The 23,338-nt window shown below is 34.2% G+C and overlaps 1 protein-coding gene across 2 annotated transcripts in view; it reads right to left on the bottom strand.

The window, feature by feature from the left end:
- Positions 1-23,338, bottom strand: part of CNKSR2 (connector enhancer of kinase suppressor of Ras 2) — a 314,535-nt gene that overhangs the window by 101,372 nt on the left and 189,825 nt on the right. For both annotated transcript variants that reach the window (XM_063084016.1, XM_063084017.1), the window contains 2 exons: positions 21,933-22,066; positions 16,829-17,040 (listed from right to left, as the gene is read on the bottom strand). In XM_063084016.1, coding sequence (XP_062940086.1) covers positions 16,829-17,040; positions 21,933-22,066 — 346 coding nt within the window. The remainder of the gene's footprint in view (positions 1-16,828; positions 17,041-21,932; positions 22,067-23,338) is intronic.

The raw sequence follows: 23,338 nt of genomic DNA, 5'->3' as shown, positions 1-23,338 counted from the left end.
CTAAGGAACCAACAAACACAGAAACCAAACAGTAAATCAGAAAGCAAGGAACAAAAGACACCTAAGACAACCAAACAACCAATAAAATGCTAGGAATAAATCAACACCTTTCAATAACAACTCTTAATGTAAAAGCCTTAAATTACCCAATCAAAAGACACAGACTGGCTGACTGGATCAAAAAGCAGGACCCAACTATATGCTGCCTACAAGAGACCCACCTCACCCATAAAGATTCACACAGACTAAGAGTGAAAGGATGGAAAAAGATTTACCATGCAAACAGAAAAGAAAAACGAGCTGGAGTAGCTATTCCTATATATGACAAAATAGACTTTAAACTAAAAACCATAAAAAGAGACAATGAGGGACACTACTTAATGATAAAAGGACTGATGCATCAAGAAGACATAACAATCATAAATATGTACGCACCCAATGTTGGAGCAGCCAGATTTATAAAACAAACTCTATTAGACCTAAAGAAGGAAATAGATACTAATACCATAATAGCAGGGGACCTGAACACCCCACTGTCAATATTAGACCGATCATCTAGGCAAAGAATCAGTAGAGAAACACAAGATCTAAACAAGACTCTAGACCAATTGGAATTGGCAGATATCTACAGAACATTCCACCCAACAACCTCAGAATATTCATTCTTCTCATCAGCACATGGATCATTCTCCAGGATAGATCACATATTAGGTCACAAATCAAGTCTCAATAAATTCAAAAAAATTGGAATTATCCCATGTATTTTCTCAGAACACAATGGATTAAAACTAGAAATTAATAACAAACGAAACTCTGGAAACTATACAAACACATGGAAATTAAACAGCATTCTACTTAATGACATATGGGTCCAAGAAGAAATCAAGCAGGAAATCAAAAAATTTCTTGAAACTAATGAAAACAATGATACATCATACCAAAACCTGTGGGATACTGCAAAAGCAGTATTGAGGGGAAAATATATTGCATTAAATGCTCACCTCAGAAGAATGGAAAGATGGCAAGTGAACAACCTAACACTTCACCTTAAAGAACTAGAAAAACAAGAACAATCCAAACCTAAAGTTAGCAGACGGAAAGTAATCATTAAGATCAGAGCAGAACTGAATGAAATTGAAACCCAAAAAACAATACAAAAGATCAATGAATCAAAAAGTTTGTTTTTTGAAAAGATAAATAAAATTGACAAACCATTCGCATGGCTAACAAAAAAAAGAAGCGAGAAGATTTAAATAACAAAAATTAGAAATGAAAAAGGCAATATTACAACTGATTCATCTGAAACACAAGGAATCATTTGAGACTACTATAAAGAACTATACACCAACAAATTTGAAAATCTGAAGGAAATGGATAAATTTCTGGACACACACAAGCTCCCAAAACTGAACCATGAAGACGTAGAAAATTTGAACAGACCAATAACAATAAAGGAGATTGAAGCTGTTATCAGAAGGCTCCCAACAAAGAAAAGCCCAGCACCAGATGGATTCACAGCAGAATTTTACCAAACATTCAAAGAGGAATTGACACTGATTCTTTACAAACTATTCCAAAAGTTTGAAACAGACACAAATCTCCCAAACTCATTCTATGAAGCAAACATCATCCTGATACCAAAACCAGGTAAAGATATAACCAAAAATGAAAACTACAGGCCGATATCCTTGATGAATATAGATGCAAAAATCCTCACTAAAATACTAGCAAACAGGATACAGCAACACATACATAAAATTATTCACTATGATCAAGTGGGATTCATCCCAGGGATGCAAGGTTGGTTCAATATACGCAAATCAACAAATGTGATACACCATATTAATAAAGTCAAACACAAGGACCATATGATCATCTCTATAGATGCTGAAAAAGCATTTGATAAAATTCAGCACTCATTCATGACAAAGACCCTCTATAAGTTAGGAATAAAGGGAAAGTATCTCAACATAATTAAAGCCATATATGACAAACCCACTGCCAATATCCTCCTGAATGGGGGAAAGCTGAAAGCTTTTCCTTTAAGAACAGGAACTAGACAAGGATGCCCACTCTCACCACTCCTATTCATCATAGTGTTGGAAGTACTAGCCAGAGCAATCAGAGAAGGAAAAAAAGGGCATCCAGATTGGAAAAGATGAAGTTAAACTGTCCCTGTTTACAGATGACATGATCCTATATATCGAACAGCCTAAAACCTCTACAAAAAAACTGCTAGAATTGATAAATGATTTCAGCACAGTAGCAGGATACAAAATCAACACACAAAAATCAGTAGCATTTCTATTCTCCCATAGTGAACATGCAGAACGAGAAATCAAGAAAGCCTGCCCATTTACCATAGCCACCAAAAAAATAAAATACTGAGGAATTGAGTTAACCAAGGTTATGAAAAATCTCTATAATGAGAACTACAAACCACTGCTGAGAGAAATTATAGAGGATACAAGAAGATGGAAAGATATCCCATGCTCTTGGATTGGAAGAATCAACATAGTGAAAATGTCCATACTACCCAAAGTGATATACAAATTAAATGCAATCCCCAGCATAATTCCAAAGACATTTTTCTCAGAAATAGAAAGAACTATCCAGACATTTATATGGAATAATAAAAGACCACGCATACCAAAAGCAATGCTGAGTAAAATATAAAGCTGGAGGCATAACATTACCCGACTTTAAGCTATACTACAAAGCTATAATAACCAAAACAGTATGGTACTGGCATAAAAACAGACACACTGATAAATGGAATAGAATAGAGAATCCAGAAATCAACCCACACACTTACTGACATCTGATCTTTGACAAAGGCAACAAGCCTATTCACTGGGGAAAGGACTGCCTCTTCAGCAAATGGTGCTGGGATAACTGGATATCCATATGCAGGAGAATGAAACTAGATCCATACCTCTCGCCGTATACTAAAATCAACTCAAAATGGATTAAGGATTTAAATATACACCCTGAAACAATAAAACTTCTTAAAGAAAACATAGGAGAAATACTTCAAGAAATAGGACTGGGCACAGACTTCATGAATACGACCGCAAAAGCACAGGCAACCAAAGGAAAAATAAACAAATGGGATTATATCAAACTAAAAAGCTTCTGCACAGCAAAAGAAACAATTAACAGAGTTAAAAGACAACCAACAGAATGGGAGAAAATATTTGCAATATATACATCTGACAAAGGATTAATATCCAGAATATATAAGGAACTCAAACAACTTTACAAGAAGAAAACAAGCAATCCAATTAAAAAATGGGCAAAAGAGCTAAGTAGGCGTTTCTCTAAGGAAGATATACAAATGGCCAACAGACATATGAAAAAATGCTCAACATCACTCAGCATCCGGGAAATGCAAATCAAAACCCCACTGAGATACCATCTAACTCCTGTTAGGATGGCTAAAATCCAAAAGACTCTGAACGATAAATGCTGGCGAGGTTGCGGAGAAAAAGGAAGTCTTATACATAGTTGGTGGGACTGCAAAATGGTGCAGCCTCTATGGAAAATGGCATGGACGTTTCTCAAACTATTGCAGATAGATCTACCATATGACCCAGCTATCCCACTGCTGGAAATATACCCAGAGGAATGGAAATCATCAAGTTGAAGGTATACCTGTTCCCCAATGTTCATTGCAGCACTCTTTACAATAGCCAAGAGTTGGAACCAGCCCAAATGTCAATCATCAGATGAGTGGATATGGAAAATGTGGTACATCTACACAATGGAATAATACTCAGCTATAAAAATGAATGAAATACTGCCATTTGCAAGAACATGGATGGAACTTGAGAGCATTATATTAAGTGAAACGGGTTGGGTACAGAAAGAGAAATACCACATGTTCTTACTTATTGGTGGGAGCTAAAAATTAATATATAAATTCACACACACACACACACACACACACAAAAAAAAAAACAAAAAACCGGGGGGCGGGGAAGAAGATATAACAACCTCAATTACTTGAAGTTGATATGACAAGCAAACAGAAAGGACATTGTTGGGGGGGAGGGAGGAGAGGGAGGAAGGAGGGAGGTTTTGGTATGGGGCAACAATAATCAACCACAATGTTTATCGACAAAATAAAATTTAAAAAAATTAAATAAATAATATAAAATCCCATTTCCAAGAATAAGCTACTTTCTAAAAGTGATCTATACTTTAAATGAGGAGTAACATAAAAGAATTGTTGAAGGAGAAAATATTCAACTGCGTCAAAAAATTATACGGCATCTCTAACACTTGATTCCAATGCCAATTATATTTTGAATCAACCTGCCTTTTGTAAACATTCTACCAAGGCAAGGAACAAGCTATACACAGTGGAGTTCAGAAAGACAGGGTTTTCTTAGTTGAAATGTCGCCCCTGTGCATACAGACAATTCGTCTACATTAGAAGGGTATTGCAGGAATGAGGAAGGATTCGCATGGTCTAAATACTAAGTGGCAAAAGAGTTCTAGGTCCTCCTCTGCAGGATTTGCTGGGTATAAAATGAGCTATGCTAAAATACTTTGGCCCCTTGCTGCGCCCAGCATTAATATAGATGTGGATAAAAAAGACTGCACAGGCATGCAAATACTATTTGGTTAAAAGCATGCAGTTCTCAAGTTAAAGATCTGCAAATTAAAGCAATCTATTTTTTAACAATTTTGGTAAAGCAGTATCTTGAAAATCCTATCAACATATGGAAGACAGTCATTCTTTCTCATGAAAGGTGAAAAAGACAATGATTAAGATCATCAACTGAAGAATTATCACAAAATAACTGACATTTTATGTAAACAAATAACTTTACAATTCCTTCCACATATTTTTCTATTAGGGATCATATTAGTGAAGCTAGCAAGAAAGGTAGAGATGAAAAACTTAAGATGCACCAAAGTTCATTTCTTAAAATTTTACAGATAATCAGTGTTGGAATTGTACTATGAATAAAGTCTTTCAAGTTCCTGTCCCAGTGCTCCGTTCACTATATCAAAATGCCTTGGTGATGAATTACTCTAGATCAGCATTATGAAAAAATCCAATTAATTTTTCTTCAAAAATGATTTAACAACATGTATGATCAGCACTTTTTTAAAGTGTCCTCCCAACCAGTTTGTAACCCTTGAAAAATATTCTTAAGGCAATGTGAAGAAATAATGGAGATTAGAGCATAAACTGTGGATACAACTTTGTAGTCCAATGCCTTAACGACGATGGAAAACAAATTGGGTTGACATGATGTGTTACTTATAAAACAATGCCAGGTTGTCATATGTATACTTTTAACTGGATATATATTGTTTTAATTATGGCTCTAATGTCTCCAATCATTAAAGTAATCATATAGAACTTTTAGTCATCTCTTCTTAACACTGGAGATAACACTTAACATTTTCTATCCCCAGGGATCTAATTCTTTCATAATTTCTGGCAAATGGTTTTGCAGTCATATCAGTAATTCCACAAGTAGCTTGGATTATAGAACATCATGCACTGATCTTTCTAGTTCGTTTTTATTATTTTAGTTTGAACTTTTACCACTAATAAGATTGACTCTAGAAAATGATTTACATCTTTCTGCAAGATAGAAATGGAGAATGAAGATGACATTGAACAAGCCAACTCCGGGTAGGCTTCAACTTTAAGAACAGAAGTTTTTCCAAATGCTTATCTGTAAGTCAGCTTTTTGGAACTTTAAACACAAAGAAATGTTATCACTGGTATTTGGGTCTCTAAGAGGAGCTGCAAAAATCTATTTCAGCATTTTCCAAAATATATTCCATCAAACATCAGTTCCATTGGGAAGTTAGTATCATGTGACCAAAAATAAGAAAAAAAAGAACATTTGATGTACAAATACATTTGGGAAACAGTAAATTAACTCAAATTCAACAAGAATTTTATAGCTATTAGTATGCTAATGTGCATTTATTAACCTCCAAGAGGGGGATAAAATATGCACAGCTTCCCAAACATATTTAACCACATAACCTCTTTCTTTTACAGACTCTTTCAGAACTAGTGATCTTAAGAACATACTTAAGAAAATGCTGGATTACTTAAGCCATATGCATTGTGATTGGAAAGTTAATACTAACAGCTCTATTTAAATTTTACCTAGCTGTCATTTATCACAAATTTTTTTTTTCCCATAGGGAAAAATTCATTCTGATTTCAACTAGGGACAAATATATCACCTCCTGCTCCAGGGAATGTCATGATTAGGTTTTCTACCACAGGGCAGGATAGGTAGTATCAGACATTCGTCGCCTAATACTTCTTTTGCCTAGAGAATATGCTAAGTGTAAGTAAATGTAGGTATATTTTTCCAGGGCAATAATTTCCCAGGTTCTTTGAATTAAAAAAAAAAAAAAAATAAGGCAATCAGTCCTGTGTCATACAAGGTCTCTGACGTTGATTTTCTAGTATCTGTTTCTGTATTCAATTCATCTGTAAATTGATTCTTAAGTTAGCCAGAATTTCCCAACAATGGTACTCTTGACATTTTGGACTAGATCACTCCCTGTCGTTGGGAGCTGTCCTGTGCACTGCAGGATTTTTAGTAGCATCCTTGGTCTCTACTCACTGGATGCCAATAGCCACTCTTCCTCAACCCCCCAACCAAAATGTCCCCAGAAATTGCCAAATGTCCCCTGGGGGAAAATATTGACCCAAGATGAGAATCACTGAATTACACTGTTTCTATTTTTGGCTTTCCCATTCTGTCTAACATAAGACGAACACTATTTTATGTAGTTCATATCTTTCTGTTGATTAAATCATTTGAAGATTTTCTTTTTTCCTCTGATAGTTGCATCACATTTGTTGATTTGGTTTGCAAATCTTTCCATTTTATCAACATATTGATACCCTGGGAGTTTATTAAAAGTTTTTTATTCTTAATCTGTTTTATCAATTACCTAGTACCTTGAATTCTTTTAGAGTGATCTTTAAAGTTTTTTATTCTTAATCTGTTTTATCAATTACCTAGTACCTTGAATTCTTTTAGAGTGATCTTTTCTACCTAGGTTTCATTTAAGAGTCTCCACTACTTTATTTATTTTACAGATTATTTTCTCCCCCCCCTTTTTTTCTTAGTTTATCTAAAACTTAGAAATGGTGTGCGTCTGAATTGTTCTCAGATTTCTGATGCTGAGAGCTTGTAACTGGACCCTTCTGGCTCAGCATATGAGCTGATGATTTTTCTTTTTTTTAAAGATGACCAGTAAGGGGATCTCAACCTTTGGCTTGATGTTGTCAATACCACGCTCAGCCAGTGAGCTAACCGCCCATCCCTATAGAGGATCCGCACCCGTGGTCTTGGTGTTATCAGCACCACACTCTCCAGAGTGAGCCACGGGCCAGCCCTGAGCTGATGATTTTTAAAGTGGAGCTTAAGACTTGGATAAAAGCAGTTTGCAGTGTTATTAGCTATTTGAATGCTCTTCCTTCTACTTTGGTTTGTAAAACCAAACCAAAAGAAACCAGAAAGCTCTATTCATATTTCTTTTAACTGCTATAATTTAAATGGCTGGTTATTGGCTTGGTAAAGGGACCAAACATGAGGGAATACGACTAGCCTTTTTGCCCTTTGCTAAGTCCCTCTACAGGAGAGGAGAAAGTGCTTATTTGATCCATCAGTACTTGACAATCTTTGGGACATTTTTAATTATGAGCAGCAATAATTTATTATACTATCTAGGAATTACTTCTTTAGAACTTTATATGAGGCAAGAATTGTGCTAAGTACTTCACATATGTTATCTCATTTAATCCTCATAAAAACACCATGAGCAGTACTGCTATTCCATTTTTACAGATAAGGAAACAAAAGTATATGGAGGTAAGTCTCATTTAAACTCAAGGTCAATTGGCTACTAAAGGCCAAGCTGTGACACCAAAATTAGGTTTATCTGACCTCAAAAGTCATGGTCTTGTACTTCCATCAGTAAAATTGTACAAATTCAGGAAGAGTGACTTCCCTAGGTGATTACTCTAATTTTTAGATTAGAAACAGTCTATTTTCTATTTCTATGTCAAAATATTGAACTGCTTTTCCACCAATTACATGGCCCCTTATCACGATCAGCTTAATGCTCAAAATTATTTTGTGAAGCTAACCAACATGTAGTCTTTATGAAATTCATTAAATAAGTTCAAATCAATAAGAATTTCTATGAGTATAGTGCACATCTCGTATTTCTGCATTTTTTATTCACTAATTTCTATGGTTATTTCTTCTTTGAAAATGGTACATTTTACTTGAACACAGAAATTTCCTGTGGTTAGAATCCCATTTTCTTTTCTCTCTACAATAGCTGATGAGTGACAGCGGCACTCTTACCTGCTGTGAATGATTATTTATATTCAAAAATCACAGGAAAGAGAGCAGGCTTGTATTTGGAAATAAGAGAAGTGTGAAAGTATTGTATGTATTTGATCCTTTAAGAAATGTTTGAGGATGGTTCAACATACGCAAATCAATAAATGTGATACACCATATTAATAAAGTCAAACAAAAGGACCATATGATAATCTCTATAGATGCTGAAAAAGCATTTGATAAAGTTCAGCACTCATTCATGACAAAGACCCTCTATAAGTTAGGTATACAGGGAAAGTATCTCAACATAATTAAAGCCATATATGACAAACCCACTGCCAATATCATCCTGAATGGGGAAAAGCTGAAAGCTATTCCTTTAAGAATAGGAACTAGACAAGGATGCCCACTCTCACCATTCCTATTCAACATAGTGTTGGAAGTACTAGCCAGAGCAATCAGAGAAGAGAAGGAAATAAAGGGCATCCAGATTGGAAAAGATGAAGTTAAACTGTCCCTGTTTGCAGATGACATGATCCTATATATCGAACAGCCTAAAACCTCTACAAAAAAACTGCTAGAATTGATAAATGATTTCAGCACAGTAGCAGGATACAAAATCAACACACAAAAATCAGTAGCATTTCTTTTCTCCAATAGTGAACATGCAGAACGAGCAATCAAGAAAGCCTGCCCATTTACAATAGCCACCAAAAAAATAAAATACTTAGGAATTGAGTTAACCAAGGAGGTGAAAAATCTCTATAATGAGAACTACAAACCACTGCTGAGAGAAATTAGAGAGGATACAAGAAGATGGAAAGATATCCCATGCTCTTGGATTGGAAGAATCAACATAGTGAAAATGTCCATACTACCCAAAGTGATATACAAATTCAATGCAATCCCCATCAAAATTCCAAAGACATTTTTCTCAGAAATGGAAAAAACTATCCAGTCATTTATATGGAATAATAAAAGACCACGCATAGCCAAAGCAATGCTGAGCAAAAAAAATAAAGCTGGAGGCATAACACTACTTGACTTTAAGCTATACTACAAAGCTATAATAACCAAAACAGTATGGTACTGGCATAAAAACAGACACACTGACCAATGGAATAGAATAGAGAATCCAGAAATCAACCCACACAATTACTGCCATCTGATCTTTGACAAAGGCAACAAGCCTATTCACTGGGGAAGGGACTGCCTCTTCAGCAAATGGTGCTGGGATAACTGGATATCCATATGCAGGAGAGTGAAACTAGATCCATACCTCTCACCGTATACTGAAATCAACTCAAAATGGATTAAGGATTTAAATATACACCCTGAAACAATAAAACTTCTTAAAGAAAACATAGGAGAAACACTTCAAGAAATAGGACTGGGCACAGACTTCATGAATACGACCCCAAAAGCACGGGCAACCAAAGGTAAAATAAACAAATGGGATTATATCAAACTAAAAAGCTTCTGCACAGCAAAAGAAACAATTAACAGAGTTAAAAGACAACCAACAGAGTGGGAGAAAATATTTGCAATATATACATCTGACAAAGGATTAATATCCAGAATATATAAGGAACTCAAACAACTTTACAAGAAGAAAACAAGCAACCCAATTAAAAAATGGGCAAAAGAGCTAAGTAGGCATTTCTCTAAGGAAGATATACAAATGGCCAACAGACATATGAAAAAATGCTCAACATCACTCAGCATCCGGGAAATGCAAATCAAAACCACACTGAGATACCATCTAACCCCAGTTAGGATGGCTAAAATCCAAAAGACTCTGAACGATAAATGCTGGCGAGGTTGCGGAGAAAAAGGAACTCTCATACATTGTTGGTGGGACTGCAAAATGGTGCAGCCTCTATGGAAAATGGTATGGAGGTTCCTCAAACAATTGCAGATAGATCTACCATACGACCCAGCTATCCCACTATTGGGAATATACCCAGAGGAATGGAAATCATCAAGTTGAAGGTATACCTGTTCCCCAATGTTCATCGCAGCACTCTTTACAATAGCCAAGAGTTGGAACCAGCCCAAATGTCCATCATCATATGAATGGATACAGAAAATGTGGTACATCTACACAATGGAATACTACTCAGCTATAAAAACGAATGAAATACTGCCATTTGCAACAACATGGATGGACCTCGAGAGAATTATATTAAGTGAAACAAGTCAGGCACAGAAAGAAAAATACCACATGTTCTCACTTATTGGTGGGAGCTAAAAATTAATATATAAATTCACACACACAGACACACAGACACACACACACACACACGCACACACACACACAAAACCTGGGGGGGGGGAGAAGATATAACAACCACAATTACTTGAAGTTGATACGATAAGCAAACAGAAAGGACATTGTTGGGGGGGAGGGGGGGAGGGAGAAGGGAGGGAGGTTTTGGTGATGGGGAGCAATAATCAGCCACAATGTATATCGACAAAATAAAATTAAAAAAAAAAAATTCCAACTGAAAAAAAAAAAAAAAAAGAGATGTTTGAAATAATGCTATTAATTCTAATTTAACTGCCCAAAAGATAGAATGAATTTGTAAGACAAGGAGAAAGGCAATGTTCAAGTATGATAGGAGACTCTGGAATCTACAGACATTATCTTCACTTCACACTGATAAAACCAAGTTTATGATGTCATTGCCCATAGGCCCTTCATCATGCAGCTGTAAGTCATTCAAGGTATTTGCTGCTATTCATGTGGATAAAAGGGACATGATATTCGGTTTTCTCTTGTCTCAGCTACTCAAGTGGAAAACATTCAGGTATGATGTTATAGGAATTAATTTTCCTTAATGCACAAATACATACAAATAACATTCGTGAGCGGCATTTCTCAAATACCAACTTGGAATTCATTCATGTGCTTTTTATGAGGTGATGGAACTTCCAATAAGTCAGAAAAGGTCAGCATTCCTATCTTTAAACCAATACTGTTCCATGATAGTGACAAATATATTTTCCTTCTACTCTTATAAACTATGACCACTCATTGCCACAAAGGGACTCAGCCAACTATGTCTACCTTTTAGCCGGTTTCTAAGCATAGAATGTTCTATGATGGAATAGTAAGGACAAAGAATCTGTGAACAGCAAAAAGGGAAAGCTGATGGGAAATATCACCATTTTGAAAAGTTGCCAAGCAACTGATGTCATCAAATTTGAACCTTTGCCTTTGAAATCTGAGATGAGATCAAATAGTTAAATTGATTTAATGCTATCTCCCCCCACTCTTTCTATCTTCACATTAAAGTTTCTATGTAAATGTTCTCGCTTATTTGTGGGAGTTAAAAATAAATAAGTAAATATCCAAACAAACGGTGCAGGGTTGGGGTGGGGAAGAAGACAGAACAATCACAGCAATTCCTTAAACTTTTAAGACGAGTGAACAGATATGATGTTGATGGGTGGGAGGAGGGAGGTGGGGGGAAGAGGAATCGGTAAAGGGACACGAAAATCAACTACATTGTATAGTGATAAATTAAAACAATAAAAAGTAAGGTTCTATGTAATAATGACAATAATGAAAATAATTACCTAACATAGTGGGCACTAAGGTAATTTACAATGCATTGTCATTAAATTCTCATAAAAACTCCATGAGGCAGATATCATCATCTTCATTTAGCAAATAAAAAAATCTGAGGCTTAGAGTGACATCTCCAAGGTCACATTGGAGTAATTAGATGGCAGACAGAATTATCAAGTATAGCTGATGCTACAGCCAATACTAGTAACCACTAATCTAGGTTGCTTTCCCTACTGGTATCTTGTGTTTCCAGAAATTATTCTTGTAAATCTTTTTAGGAAAGTAAAACCTATTTCAAGCTCTCTGATTTAAAAAAAAAAAAAAAAAAAAGACATAACACAGTGTTACTCATTTTACCCCTCTATTTGGTGGTCTTTTCCTAAGATCTGTCAGGGCCATGTCTATGTAAATGCATGCTCATTGTAGTGGTAGTAAATATAAAACAACATACACAAGAACATACAACATCAGACCTAGTTCTGCTTGCCTGGAATCAAATTCTTGAATTTGGAAGGAAGGAGTAATGCAGTTTTTGGAAATTATTTTCCTACAATTTAGAAAATTATTTTCATCATATTTAGCCAGCCAATACTACTGGTAGTAGGGTCAAAAAAGGTCCATGGGTACTTAATCCCAGCTCAACCATCTACTAGTTGGGTAAGTTATTTAACCTCTCTGCATTTCAGATTTCTCATTTGTAAAATAAGGATTTTATTAGTATATACGTCATAGGGTTGTTGTGAGAATTAAACGAGTTAATGCTTTTTAAATGCTTAGAACAGTGCTTAGCATACATAAAAGCCCAACAGTTACAATTTACTTATTTTCTGGAATGGCCATTTACTGTCTGTCTATACTGCTCTTATTTAATTGCTTAGGGCAAATAACTGCACTTCTTTTAACTCACTCTTATCAACAACTAGACAGGGTCCATGACATGCAATGAGAACCTTGGTTAAACAATACACTTTATTTTCAAATGTTTTTCATCTGTGTTTCTTTGTCACTATGTTTAATAACAGAGCTTCACTAATTATTTTTTCTCTTATATATCTAACTTTAAAATATGAATGTATTTAGAGAATATAGCAAGTACATACATATCCAACCAATAGCACATACTAAGAACTGTGTCATGTCTCTCTTTTGCTTCTCAAAATCTTACCTAGACTCTTATAATCCTAACTATAATCTGAGTAAACAGGCAATCTGGGAAGTCAATAGGAGAGTAATGGTGATTAAATTCATATACTTCAAGATTAGGGTATTTCTGACTGAGAACGAAATTGAATACTCTAAAGATAAAGGACTTATACACTGCATTTTAAGGTATCACACTAGTGCTAAGAAGTAAATTACTAACACTTCCAGAAAATATTAAACGTGAACTTCTTTGTATTTTAGTTTTTTTGCAATATATTTCAGCAAGATCATATATTTTCATTATTTTCAAATACAAGAGAATATTGTCACGCTTGGGGGTCGGTGTAATAGGACTATTTTATAAGTTAAAGAAGTCGTCATTGATTATTGCTTATGAAGGTTTGAAGTCATTTGTATTGGGGCTTTCAGGTCTGGGCTGAGAGATTTCTACAAATCTTCAGATCTCAGACCCAGGTTTGAGAAGGTGCCAGGCAGGTATTTGGTGGGGATGACTAGCATTTAGAAACCCCAGATGATGACTGTTTATCATTTAAAACCCAGCATAAATGTCACATCTACTTACTTGACTTCCCAGGCAGACTATGGGGCTTCATTTCCTAGGCTACTACAGCACTATGTGCACACCTTCCTACTTACCTGAAGTGACTACAATGCACCTCTTTATTTCTTACCGCTGGGTTATGACTGCCTTATAGGTAGGATTTATGTTTTATTGACCCTTATATCCCCAGTTCCTAGCTGACTTTATGTATACAACAAATATTAATATACCTGATGGCTGTACCAGGGAATCACCACTAAAGTAGCTATAAGTATCTATACTGAAGGCTATAAGAGAATGTTTCAAGAAGTTCATGGAAAGATTTGTATTATCTTTTAATTCTATTTCTCCATGGACCTTTTGAAGTACCCTTGTATAGTAAGACTGCATTCATATTTGTTTCAGGTTCAAAAGTTTAGAAAAGAACTTTGCTTATTTCTTTCTCACTCTTTTATGAATGTATACATTTTTTTCTCCTATGTTGTTCACAAAAATATGTCAAGTATCTATAAGTTATCTAAATTTTCTAAAATTTAAAAAGTATCTTATTTTATTGGGTGAGATATTTGTGGAACATGATGGCACTAGGTGCTAATCTGAAGGGATTAAAAATTTATAGCCATTCAAGTAAGAATACAGTAAACATTTTTTTAATAAAGTCATGAGTAATCAATCAATTACTTCATTTGGTGACTATAATTTCCTCTTAAATAAAACATTATGTACTTCAACGTAAGTACAACATAGCCAGAAAAATATGGGACATAAGAAAAAAGATGATATATATTATTGCCTATCCAATAACAGGTAGTCAATAAGTACTAGTGGAATAAGTGAATAAAAATAAAAAATTTATATAATCTCATCAGGCAGGGGTAGGGATAACAAAGATGGCAGGATTCTATTACTGCAGGTTTACAATCTAATAGGGGAGAAAAGCAAAGGTGAAAATACCTTAAACATATGACAGCTCAAGATAAGTGCCACCAGAGTAGTGTATTTGAGAAGTTATGCTATAAAATATCGTTCTTATAATAAAAATACCCCACATGTACAGAGAATAGAACAATGTAAGATAAATATGGTTCCTATTATTTAGGATAATTTTGGGCAAAACCTTTCATAGATAATTATTACCAAAGAGCTGTAAGGAAATAAGACATGTATAAGAAGGTATGTGATGACTTCTCTTTTAGGACCAATGGAGGAGGTGTAGGGTCCATTGCAGACAAGTGAGGGAGGCAAGTAAAAAGGAATAGTTAAAAACAACTTTCCTTCTGCTCAGCTTTCATTGATCAAGTTTGGACTAATCAAGACATGCAAATGGCCAACAGATATATGAAAAAATGCTCAACATCACTAATCATCAGGGAAATGCAAATCAAAACTACTTTCATATCATCTCACTCCAGTTAGACTGGCCATTATTAAAAAGACTGAGAATAACAAATGCTGGCAAGGATGTAGAGAAAGGGGAACTCTTCTACACTGTTGGTGGGACTGTAAAGTAGTACAGCCATTATGGAAAACAATATGGAGCTTCCTCAAACTACAGATAGAAACACCATATGATCCAGCAGTCCAAATTCCGGGTATATATTCAAAGGAATGGAAATCATCATGCCAAAGGGATACCTGCACTACCATGTTCATTGCAGCTCTATTTACAATAGCTGAAATATGGAATCAACCTAAATGTCCATCAACAGACAACTGGATAAGGAAAACGTGGTATATATACACAATGGAATACTACTCAGCCACAAAAAATAATGAAATTCTAGCATTCACAGCAACATGGATGAGCTTGGAGAAAATTATGTTAAGTGAAATAGGCCAGGCACAGAGGGAAAAATACCGCATGTCCTCAGTCGTAAGTGGGTGGAAGGAAGGAAGGGAGGGAGGGAGGGAGGAAGGAAGGAAGGAAGGAAGGAAGGAAGGAGGGAAGGAAGGAGGGAAGGAAGGAAAAGACCACAATAATATGTTGAAATTTCAGGAGAGAACAAATCTGTTTACTATAGGTGGGAGGGGGGAGGGAGGGGGGATTGGGAAGATACTGGGCAAAGAACGCAAAGGATAATTACAATTTATTTTTTTTGTCTTTTTCATGACCGCCACTCACCGGCCATTCCTATATAGGATCCGAACCCGCAGTGGAAGCATCGCCGCGCTCCCAGCGCTGCACTCTCCCGAGTGCGCCACGGGCTCGGCAATAATTACAATTTATAATAATGAATATGCTAATAATATTGATTGGATCATCACATGTTGTACACAGGTGATGGTTGTCAATGCTATACCCACAAAATATGTATAATTAATTATGCTTCAATAAAAAATATATACTTACACACACACACACACACACACACACACACACACACACACACACACACACACACATATAAATTTATATATACATAAAGTCTGGACTAGTCAGTAGGGATCCTGCCTTCCCCAAAATATAAGCTCCTCATGGAAAATGATTAATTTGAAAACTGGAAAGCGAGGAGCACAGACTTCCGATTAAATCCATTCATTCTTGCAATAGGACCACAGGCTTTACTACTTTAATCTTAGGCAACTTTATCAGCAAATCATTCAGATACACTGTATCAATCTTAACTATCTGTGACTAGATTACTTTCTCAGTCATGAATGGAAAAACAAGAGTCAAAGATAAAAAAAAATCCTAAGTATAGGGTAACTCTAGTCCCACCCTTGCCTTAAGTACAGTATGTCTATCCTATCAAAAATCCACTTCCACTCAAATGTCAAATCAATTTTTTATCTTCTTTAAAATAATACAAAAACTGAGATAAGATTTTCCCCAGAAAAGTCTGCTTATTTTTTTTAATCCCTGAAGAATAAGGAGATAATTTTATTTTAAAGAAGTCACATTAACAGTAAGTATTCATTTTTAATAAAAGGAAAAAAAACCCTTGAATTATTACAATTTGGCAACGTCTAACATACAAGAAGTACATTCTTGCTTATCTTTGGAAAATCTAGAATCATGGTTAATGTCATGCCTCATCTTGTTGAGATTTCACCTTAGAAGCACATGACAGACACAGATCAATTAGAAAGATTCAAAAGCTATCAAGTATTTCTCACAACCAAAAAGTCTATGAAAGGAAATTAAGATTCCCATGCCAGTCATATATCCTCATATAAACATAATAGAAGAATTTTTACCATAGGTTGGGGTGCTTTCTCGTCTTCCTTGACTACTTGATCTTCCTTTTTCATATTCATAGCAATATAAGACAGTATCTTCTTCAACAATATTAAACCTCTTTCGATATTCCTGATCCAGAAAAGAATTTGGTGATTCAGATCCCTTATGCACTGGCTTGCCCACCATATGTCCTCTGAGATCTTCACAAGGAAGGTTTCCTTTTTCATCCCTATGGAAAAGGTAAAGAAGAAGGATATAGGAAAGTGTTAGGGTGGTAAAATGTCAGAGAGTTTAAAATACTAATAATATCCTTCCATATAATGTATTTCCTGATCTTTCCAAACCTTCTTTGAGGTTTATGGGGCAGTTTTTAATTATTCCTATTTTACTGAAAAAAAAATGCTGAGGTGCAGAGAGATTAAACAACTTGCCTCAGTGTCATACTGCTAATAAATGACAGAGCTAGAAATGGGCCACAGATCTTCTAACTCCTGCTGCAGTCCATTTTTCATTGTACCATGTCATGCAAAAGAAATCATCTTAGCACATAAATTATTTTTAGTGTTCAAGGCAGTAGGTGTAATGATAACAATGTTAACCATATAGCTTTCTTCCACCTGATTTACCTAATAGATTCTTGGTAAAACTGTACACTGCTGAAAAATATAAAGGGCACTGTGACTGTAGGAACCAAATTAGCACTGTATAATCTGGTATTGCAAGAATTTCAGATTTTTTTTTTTTTTTTGGTGGCTGGCCAGTACGGGGATCCAAACCCTTGACATTGGTGTTACAAGGTGGCACTCATCACCAACTGAACTAACCTCCCTGCCCTCAGAATTTCAAACAATATGCTATTAATTTTAAATAAACCTTAATGAAAAGATTACTCTCAGTATTCAAGTTCTATTTCATTTAAGAGTAAAAAGACATATGAGGAGTCTTCAAAACGTTCATGGAAAGATTCATATTATGTTTTAATTGCATTTTCCATGAATTTCCTTAAGTAACCTTGTATTCATAGAACTCATTCTAAATGAACATATCAAAATTTTATTATACATCAGCAACATGTCTTGTGGAGAGAGTATAGAGAAATCATAAAATATGGTGTTAAAATGGGATTTAGAGTGATGGCAAGTTGATTTTTTTCTTCTACAGAATTCTAAAGAGAAAAATCTCTAAGAATTCATGGGATCCCCCACACCTATTACTCACACATAGTAATAGGCGATTGGGCCCCAAATGAGAGGGATTTTGATAGAAATATCCCATTTAGGACTGGTTAAATTGAATCTTGTTTATTTTATGAAATGTTTCACTGATTAGCTATGAATTTTTGTGAGAAAAGCTTGTCTTCTAGAACATGACTATGAATGTAAATGCAATGTTTCTTCCCTTGTGAACTAATGATTATAGTCTTCCTAATTTTAATTGTTTCCAGTTACCCTAAACAGTGCCATGAATCAATGCTATGAAACCAGAAAAAATTTAATTTTATGTTAAGTGCTAAGAGTAAAATCTTAAATTTATAGAATAAACTGAATTATAACAAGTCAGATAAAAAGAACAGATTTTTACTTAACTCCTATTACACCTTATAAAATGGTGATGAGCTTATAAAAGTAATGTCAATTCCAAAATATGAGTTTCAGCCCAGTAAACATCTGTATTTCTATACCTACATGCAAATGTTTAGATTAGTTTTGTCCAACTGTAGAGAATTATATTCCCAATATTTGGAAAAGGGGAAGTAATGATCAAAAGATATTTAAATCATCTAGAGAAGCAATTATTCCCAATATTTAGAATACATGGAAATTAGTAAGTAATATTTTCAAGACTGACTGAATCAGCAAGTTGTCCTATCTATTTAACCCATGACAAGGTGAGGTTGCCATTTACATTAGGTACTCTTTATTTTCTAAAATAAAAGTATTGCTTACTATCAAAATGTAACTATATAGCTAGTTATTAGGCAACATGGTAGAATTTTATTTTCAGCTAGCTGAAAACTTTCCTGAACAAATTGCCTGGTACTTTTTATTAGTTAGTCCACTATTGAAAAGAAATTGACACTGTAATTAGCTTGGAAACAGCCCTGACAAATTTGTGGCACTGGAATAAATGGGCAGACTTCTCTATGAGGCCTGTGACATGAATGTTAATGCAGCTGAGATCAGAGGATGATTCAGCCCTATTAATTCACCATGCTATATTTATACAGACAAACCCTGTGGCAGAAAATTGGAAGGGCTGGTATTTTCTACTCTATAATGATAGGAAGGAGGAGCCTTATATTAACAGGGCAGATTTATTAAACATATCTATATGAAATGAATTCAAAAAACACTGAATTAAGTGCTAAAGGAAAACAAACTTTCCAGTAGAATGAACTGATACATGTATTGTGTATTTAAGTGTGTGTGTATATGTATGTATATGTATGTACTCATGTTATGAGTCCCTGAAATACTCAATGTACTAATTCATTGTATTGTAAAGATTTTTAAAACTTTTCTTAATGGTGTACATTTTATATAAATATGTAATAAATCTACACCTTTGCTCTAGAAAGGATTTAAGGGAACAGATTAAAAGAGCTCTGCTTTAGTGGACTTTATATTTGATGGCACACAGTAGAATTAATAAGAGAAATTAGTGCTTTAACTTCATAGCTGTTCAGAGACCTACAAATTCTTCATTTTTATCATAGAAAAAGAAATGTGGTTAGGTATAAAAATGTACTATATATTATGATAATGAAACTGTATATAGTCATAGGACATATTACAAAATAACAACCAAATTTCACTCCCTTCACATACATAAGTGATTTCTCTTTTAGAGAAAAAGGCACTTTGGCTTTTTACCCGGAATAAATGTGTTCAAAGAATTGCAATCATATGGAAAAAATTCCACCTAACTTGACAACTAGTCCTACCATTTTAGGAGGTTTTTTTTAAAGATGAGAAAGTTTTTAATATTTACAATCCAAATTACACATATAATTTATATACTGTATGTTCACATATTACCAAAATGCCTATCCTGCATAAACAAAAATTTTTAATGTGGGGAAAAATATAATGTTCAGAAGAGTTAAATTAGGTCAACCACATTCATCCTCAAAATAACAAAATGGAAAAAAAGAAAAAAGAGCCAAGGCTATATCTATAAAAAGAATGACAACTGCCAAAAAAAATCTATGAGTATAACTTCAGGTAAAACCAGAAAATGCAAATAATTTATATAATGCTGTGGTTCAAAGGGGCTTGGATGCATGGAATGTTCTGACAACTATATCAAAAGATTGCGTGACTGAGTAACTAACAACTGGACTCAAAACGTATTGAGAATATTCTGTTAAATTAAACACTGACCAACCGTGAATCAACTAAAGTGAGATAGTAAATACTAATTATGAATTTATTGAAAAGTATGGAGCTTTCAAGCAATAGTGACAAAACAAGGACTACTACATTGTCATTTCAACCTCTCACATGCTCTAGTATTTTAAATAGCATGTTCATCTTTTTATTGACTTCAATATACTGCCTTAATAATGTCTTTGCCAGACTCAAAGGACAGAACTGGACCATTTTACTCTTTTGTCCTCTTAAGTGTATTTTAAATACTTTCTGTAGGAGACACACTCTTTATAACAAGTTCCTCCATACCCATGAGCAAAGGAAAGAACATTCAAAAACTGCAGAGATTTGATAAAAATAATCTTTTGATGTTTATCTGTATACGTACACCTCTAAAGAATAAGGCCTCTTAAGTAATTATTTGCACTGAAATAAAAATCTTTTCAATTAAAATAAAAAACAAACCACAAAAGTTGCTTTTTCTATTTGGAACACTTACTTTCATCACTCCTCATGCGAGAGTATTCAGAAAGTCTGACACTATCTTAATAGAATTAAAATGCAACTTGCATTTTCCATGATATTGGATGGATTTCTATATCTTTTAAATTGAACATAAGACTGTAAATTATATATTAGAAAGATTTATGAAATGCCAGCTTAGTAAATTATATATTATAAACCATGTTCCCACAGTTACATTTAATTCTCAAAAATAAAAACTAAAATGTACATAAAACTGACTATGGTTTTATTACTAGATGATAACATAGTTATTGCAGATATGCAAAATTGCCATGTAGCATTTAGATTATTTAGTCAGTACCATCATATCTAAAAGAACACATATTTCTAGAACAGTAGATGTACTAAAGTAATGAATAATGAAAATTAATTAAACACAATAAATGCAGTTTTTTTACATACTGAAGAAATTTAATATTAAGTATGGCTTAAAAACAAGGGACCTTAAATTATTATTTTTGAATGACAGCAGAACTAACTTAAAAACTAAATCAAATTCTTTGCGATTGGTATTAATTATCTCTATTTTGTGCTGGCCTTTTTATGTAAGTTTTGTATTCCACAAGGTTGAATATCAGAATGCTTTCAGACAGAATGCATTGTGGCACAAAGCTGTATTCTTCCACATCTACCATGAATTTCAAATAAGAATCTGGAAATGAAATGGAGATATAGCCTCAAGAAATCTAGAAAGTAGACTTTAAAGGAAATTCATTCTCTTACAAATTTTCTCTACTTCCTAAAAGAATGGAAATTCTAGATAAAGAAGTATTGGGGGAAAAAACACTCTCTCATCATCACCATCAAAAAATGAAAAAATCTTCCTCATCACATACACCTAAGAAAGCATAAAAGTTATCTATAACTTTCTCTTTTTAAAAAATGTATGAAATGCTTCAAAGTAACCTGAGATTTCCTGGGACTTCTCAGCCAAAAAATGATCCTAATTGTTATTTAATATTACTTTCCTATTCTTTCCTATTATATGATAATGGATATAATACACTTAATGCATAGTGTTTAATACAAATTAGTTGCTGTTATTATTATTATCATTATTAACCAAAGTGCATTCTCTATAATGGGAATGATTTTCCAGAATGTTTTCAGAATTTCTGAGAAAATATTCAAGGTCTTCCTTGAGAATTGACTTCACAATTTATAAGCTGTTAGGCTAGTCTTTAGCTTGAAGCTGCCTAGAACAATGTGATGGTTAGTTTTATACCTGGGAATATATGGTTCTGCAGGAGGAGGGGGAATGTAGAGATCCTGGAGGGCAGAACTGTCTCTTTTGGTGGGTGTACTGATGGTGCTGGAAGGCGTGGCAACGCTGCTTGTGGGACTTCTAGGTATAAGAGGCTGGTTAAAATGAAAAAGAAAATACATACGTGCACAAACAACACACAAAACAACAACAACAACAACAACAATGACACATAGTTATTTTAAAATTATCTATATCTATATCTACAAAGTTTTTGAATTTGGCTGAAATCAAGAAGCATGTTATTTAGCACATGGATATTCCTTTGAATTTCCAAAAACAAATACATTACATTAGAGGTTTCCACTTAGTTCCCAACTCACCTTATTCTATGGTTTAACTACCTAAAAGCTATTGATTATAAGGTACAAATACCATGCAGTGTTTCATAATGGGAAGCCTTATCTCACAGTCAGAAACTTATTTCAATTAACTTTGTCAGAAATCCACCTTTGGGAAAAAGATAATAAAGAGTAACACTGAAAAGAATTAGCTCACTTGCATCCTGACTGATATACATGAAAGCTATTTCAGATCTCCCAAAAAGGACAAACCATACTCTTAGGTTAGTAGAATGTCACAGATTCTCAGAAAAAGTTACAAAAATGGAGTATAAAAGGCTAATACGGAAGCATATTTTCTAGAAAAATGTACTTTTCTTCTGTCAAAATAAACACAGCTAACTGTCTTCTCAGAGCCATTTTATGGTACATCTTCAAAAGTATGACGATTAATGTGACACAATCATTTCATCTTTCATAGGCACACAACATTTACCTATCGTTTAAAATAATCTTTAGTTGCATATCTTTAGATCTTATTTTCAGGCCTGTATTAAGTAGGAGGTTGTTTTTTAAAGTTAAGATAATGTATTATACCGAATTGAGCAGTACATCAGGATGCATTAATTTAAGAGCACTCCCAAGTCCAAGCTTCACAGCATTTGAAAATAATCTTGCAGTTCAAGAAATTATCCTAAAGTGAAACTAAAATTCACAAATTTTTATGTTTATCTTACAGATCTTATCGATTAGCTATGCATACAATTAACATATTAAAAATAAAAATTTTAGTGCAATTGCAAACACAAAAATAATGACCACAAAATGAACTGTATCTTCACATGACAAGATGTTGCCATTTCAGCCAGTATGAAAACACCTGTAGCATATCTATAGAGATCCACGGTTCTATTACTTTAACAGGCATTGCTGGACACTCAAAAAATGGCATATTACAACTATTTTATATCGTGACAATACTTTTGTACAGATAAAGATAAACAAAATTTGTTCAAAAAGCCAAGCATAAATACAATGGGAAGTACAATGTAGGTCTCTGGGGTAGGCTACATAGTTTAGGACTCA

This window comes from Cynocephalus volans, chromosome X (genome assembly GCF_027409185.1).
Source record: "Cynocephalus volans isolate mCynVol1 chromosome X, mCynVol1.pri, whole genome shotgun sequence".
Classification (NCBI taxonomy): domain Eukaryota; kingdom Metazoa; phylum Chordata; class Mammalia; order Dermoptera; family Cynocephalidae; genus Cynocephalus; species Cynocephalus volans.
This window is presented reverse-complemented; position numbering and strand designations above follow the sequence as displayed.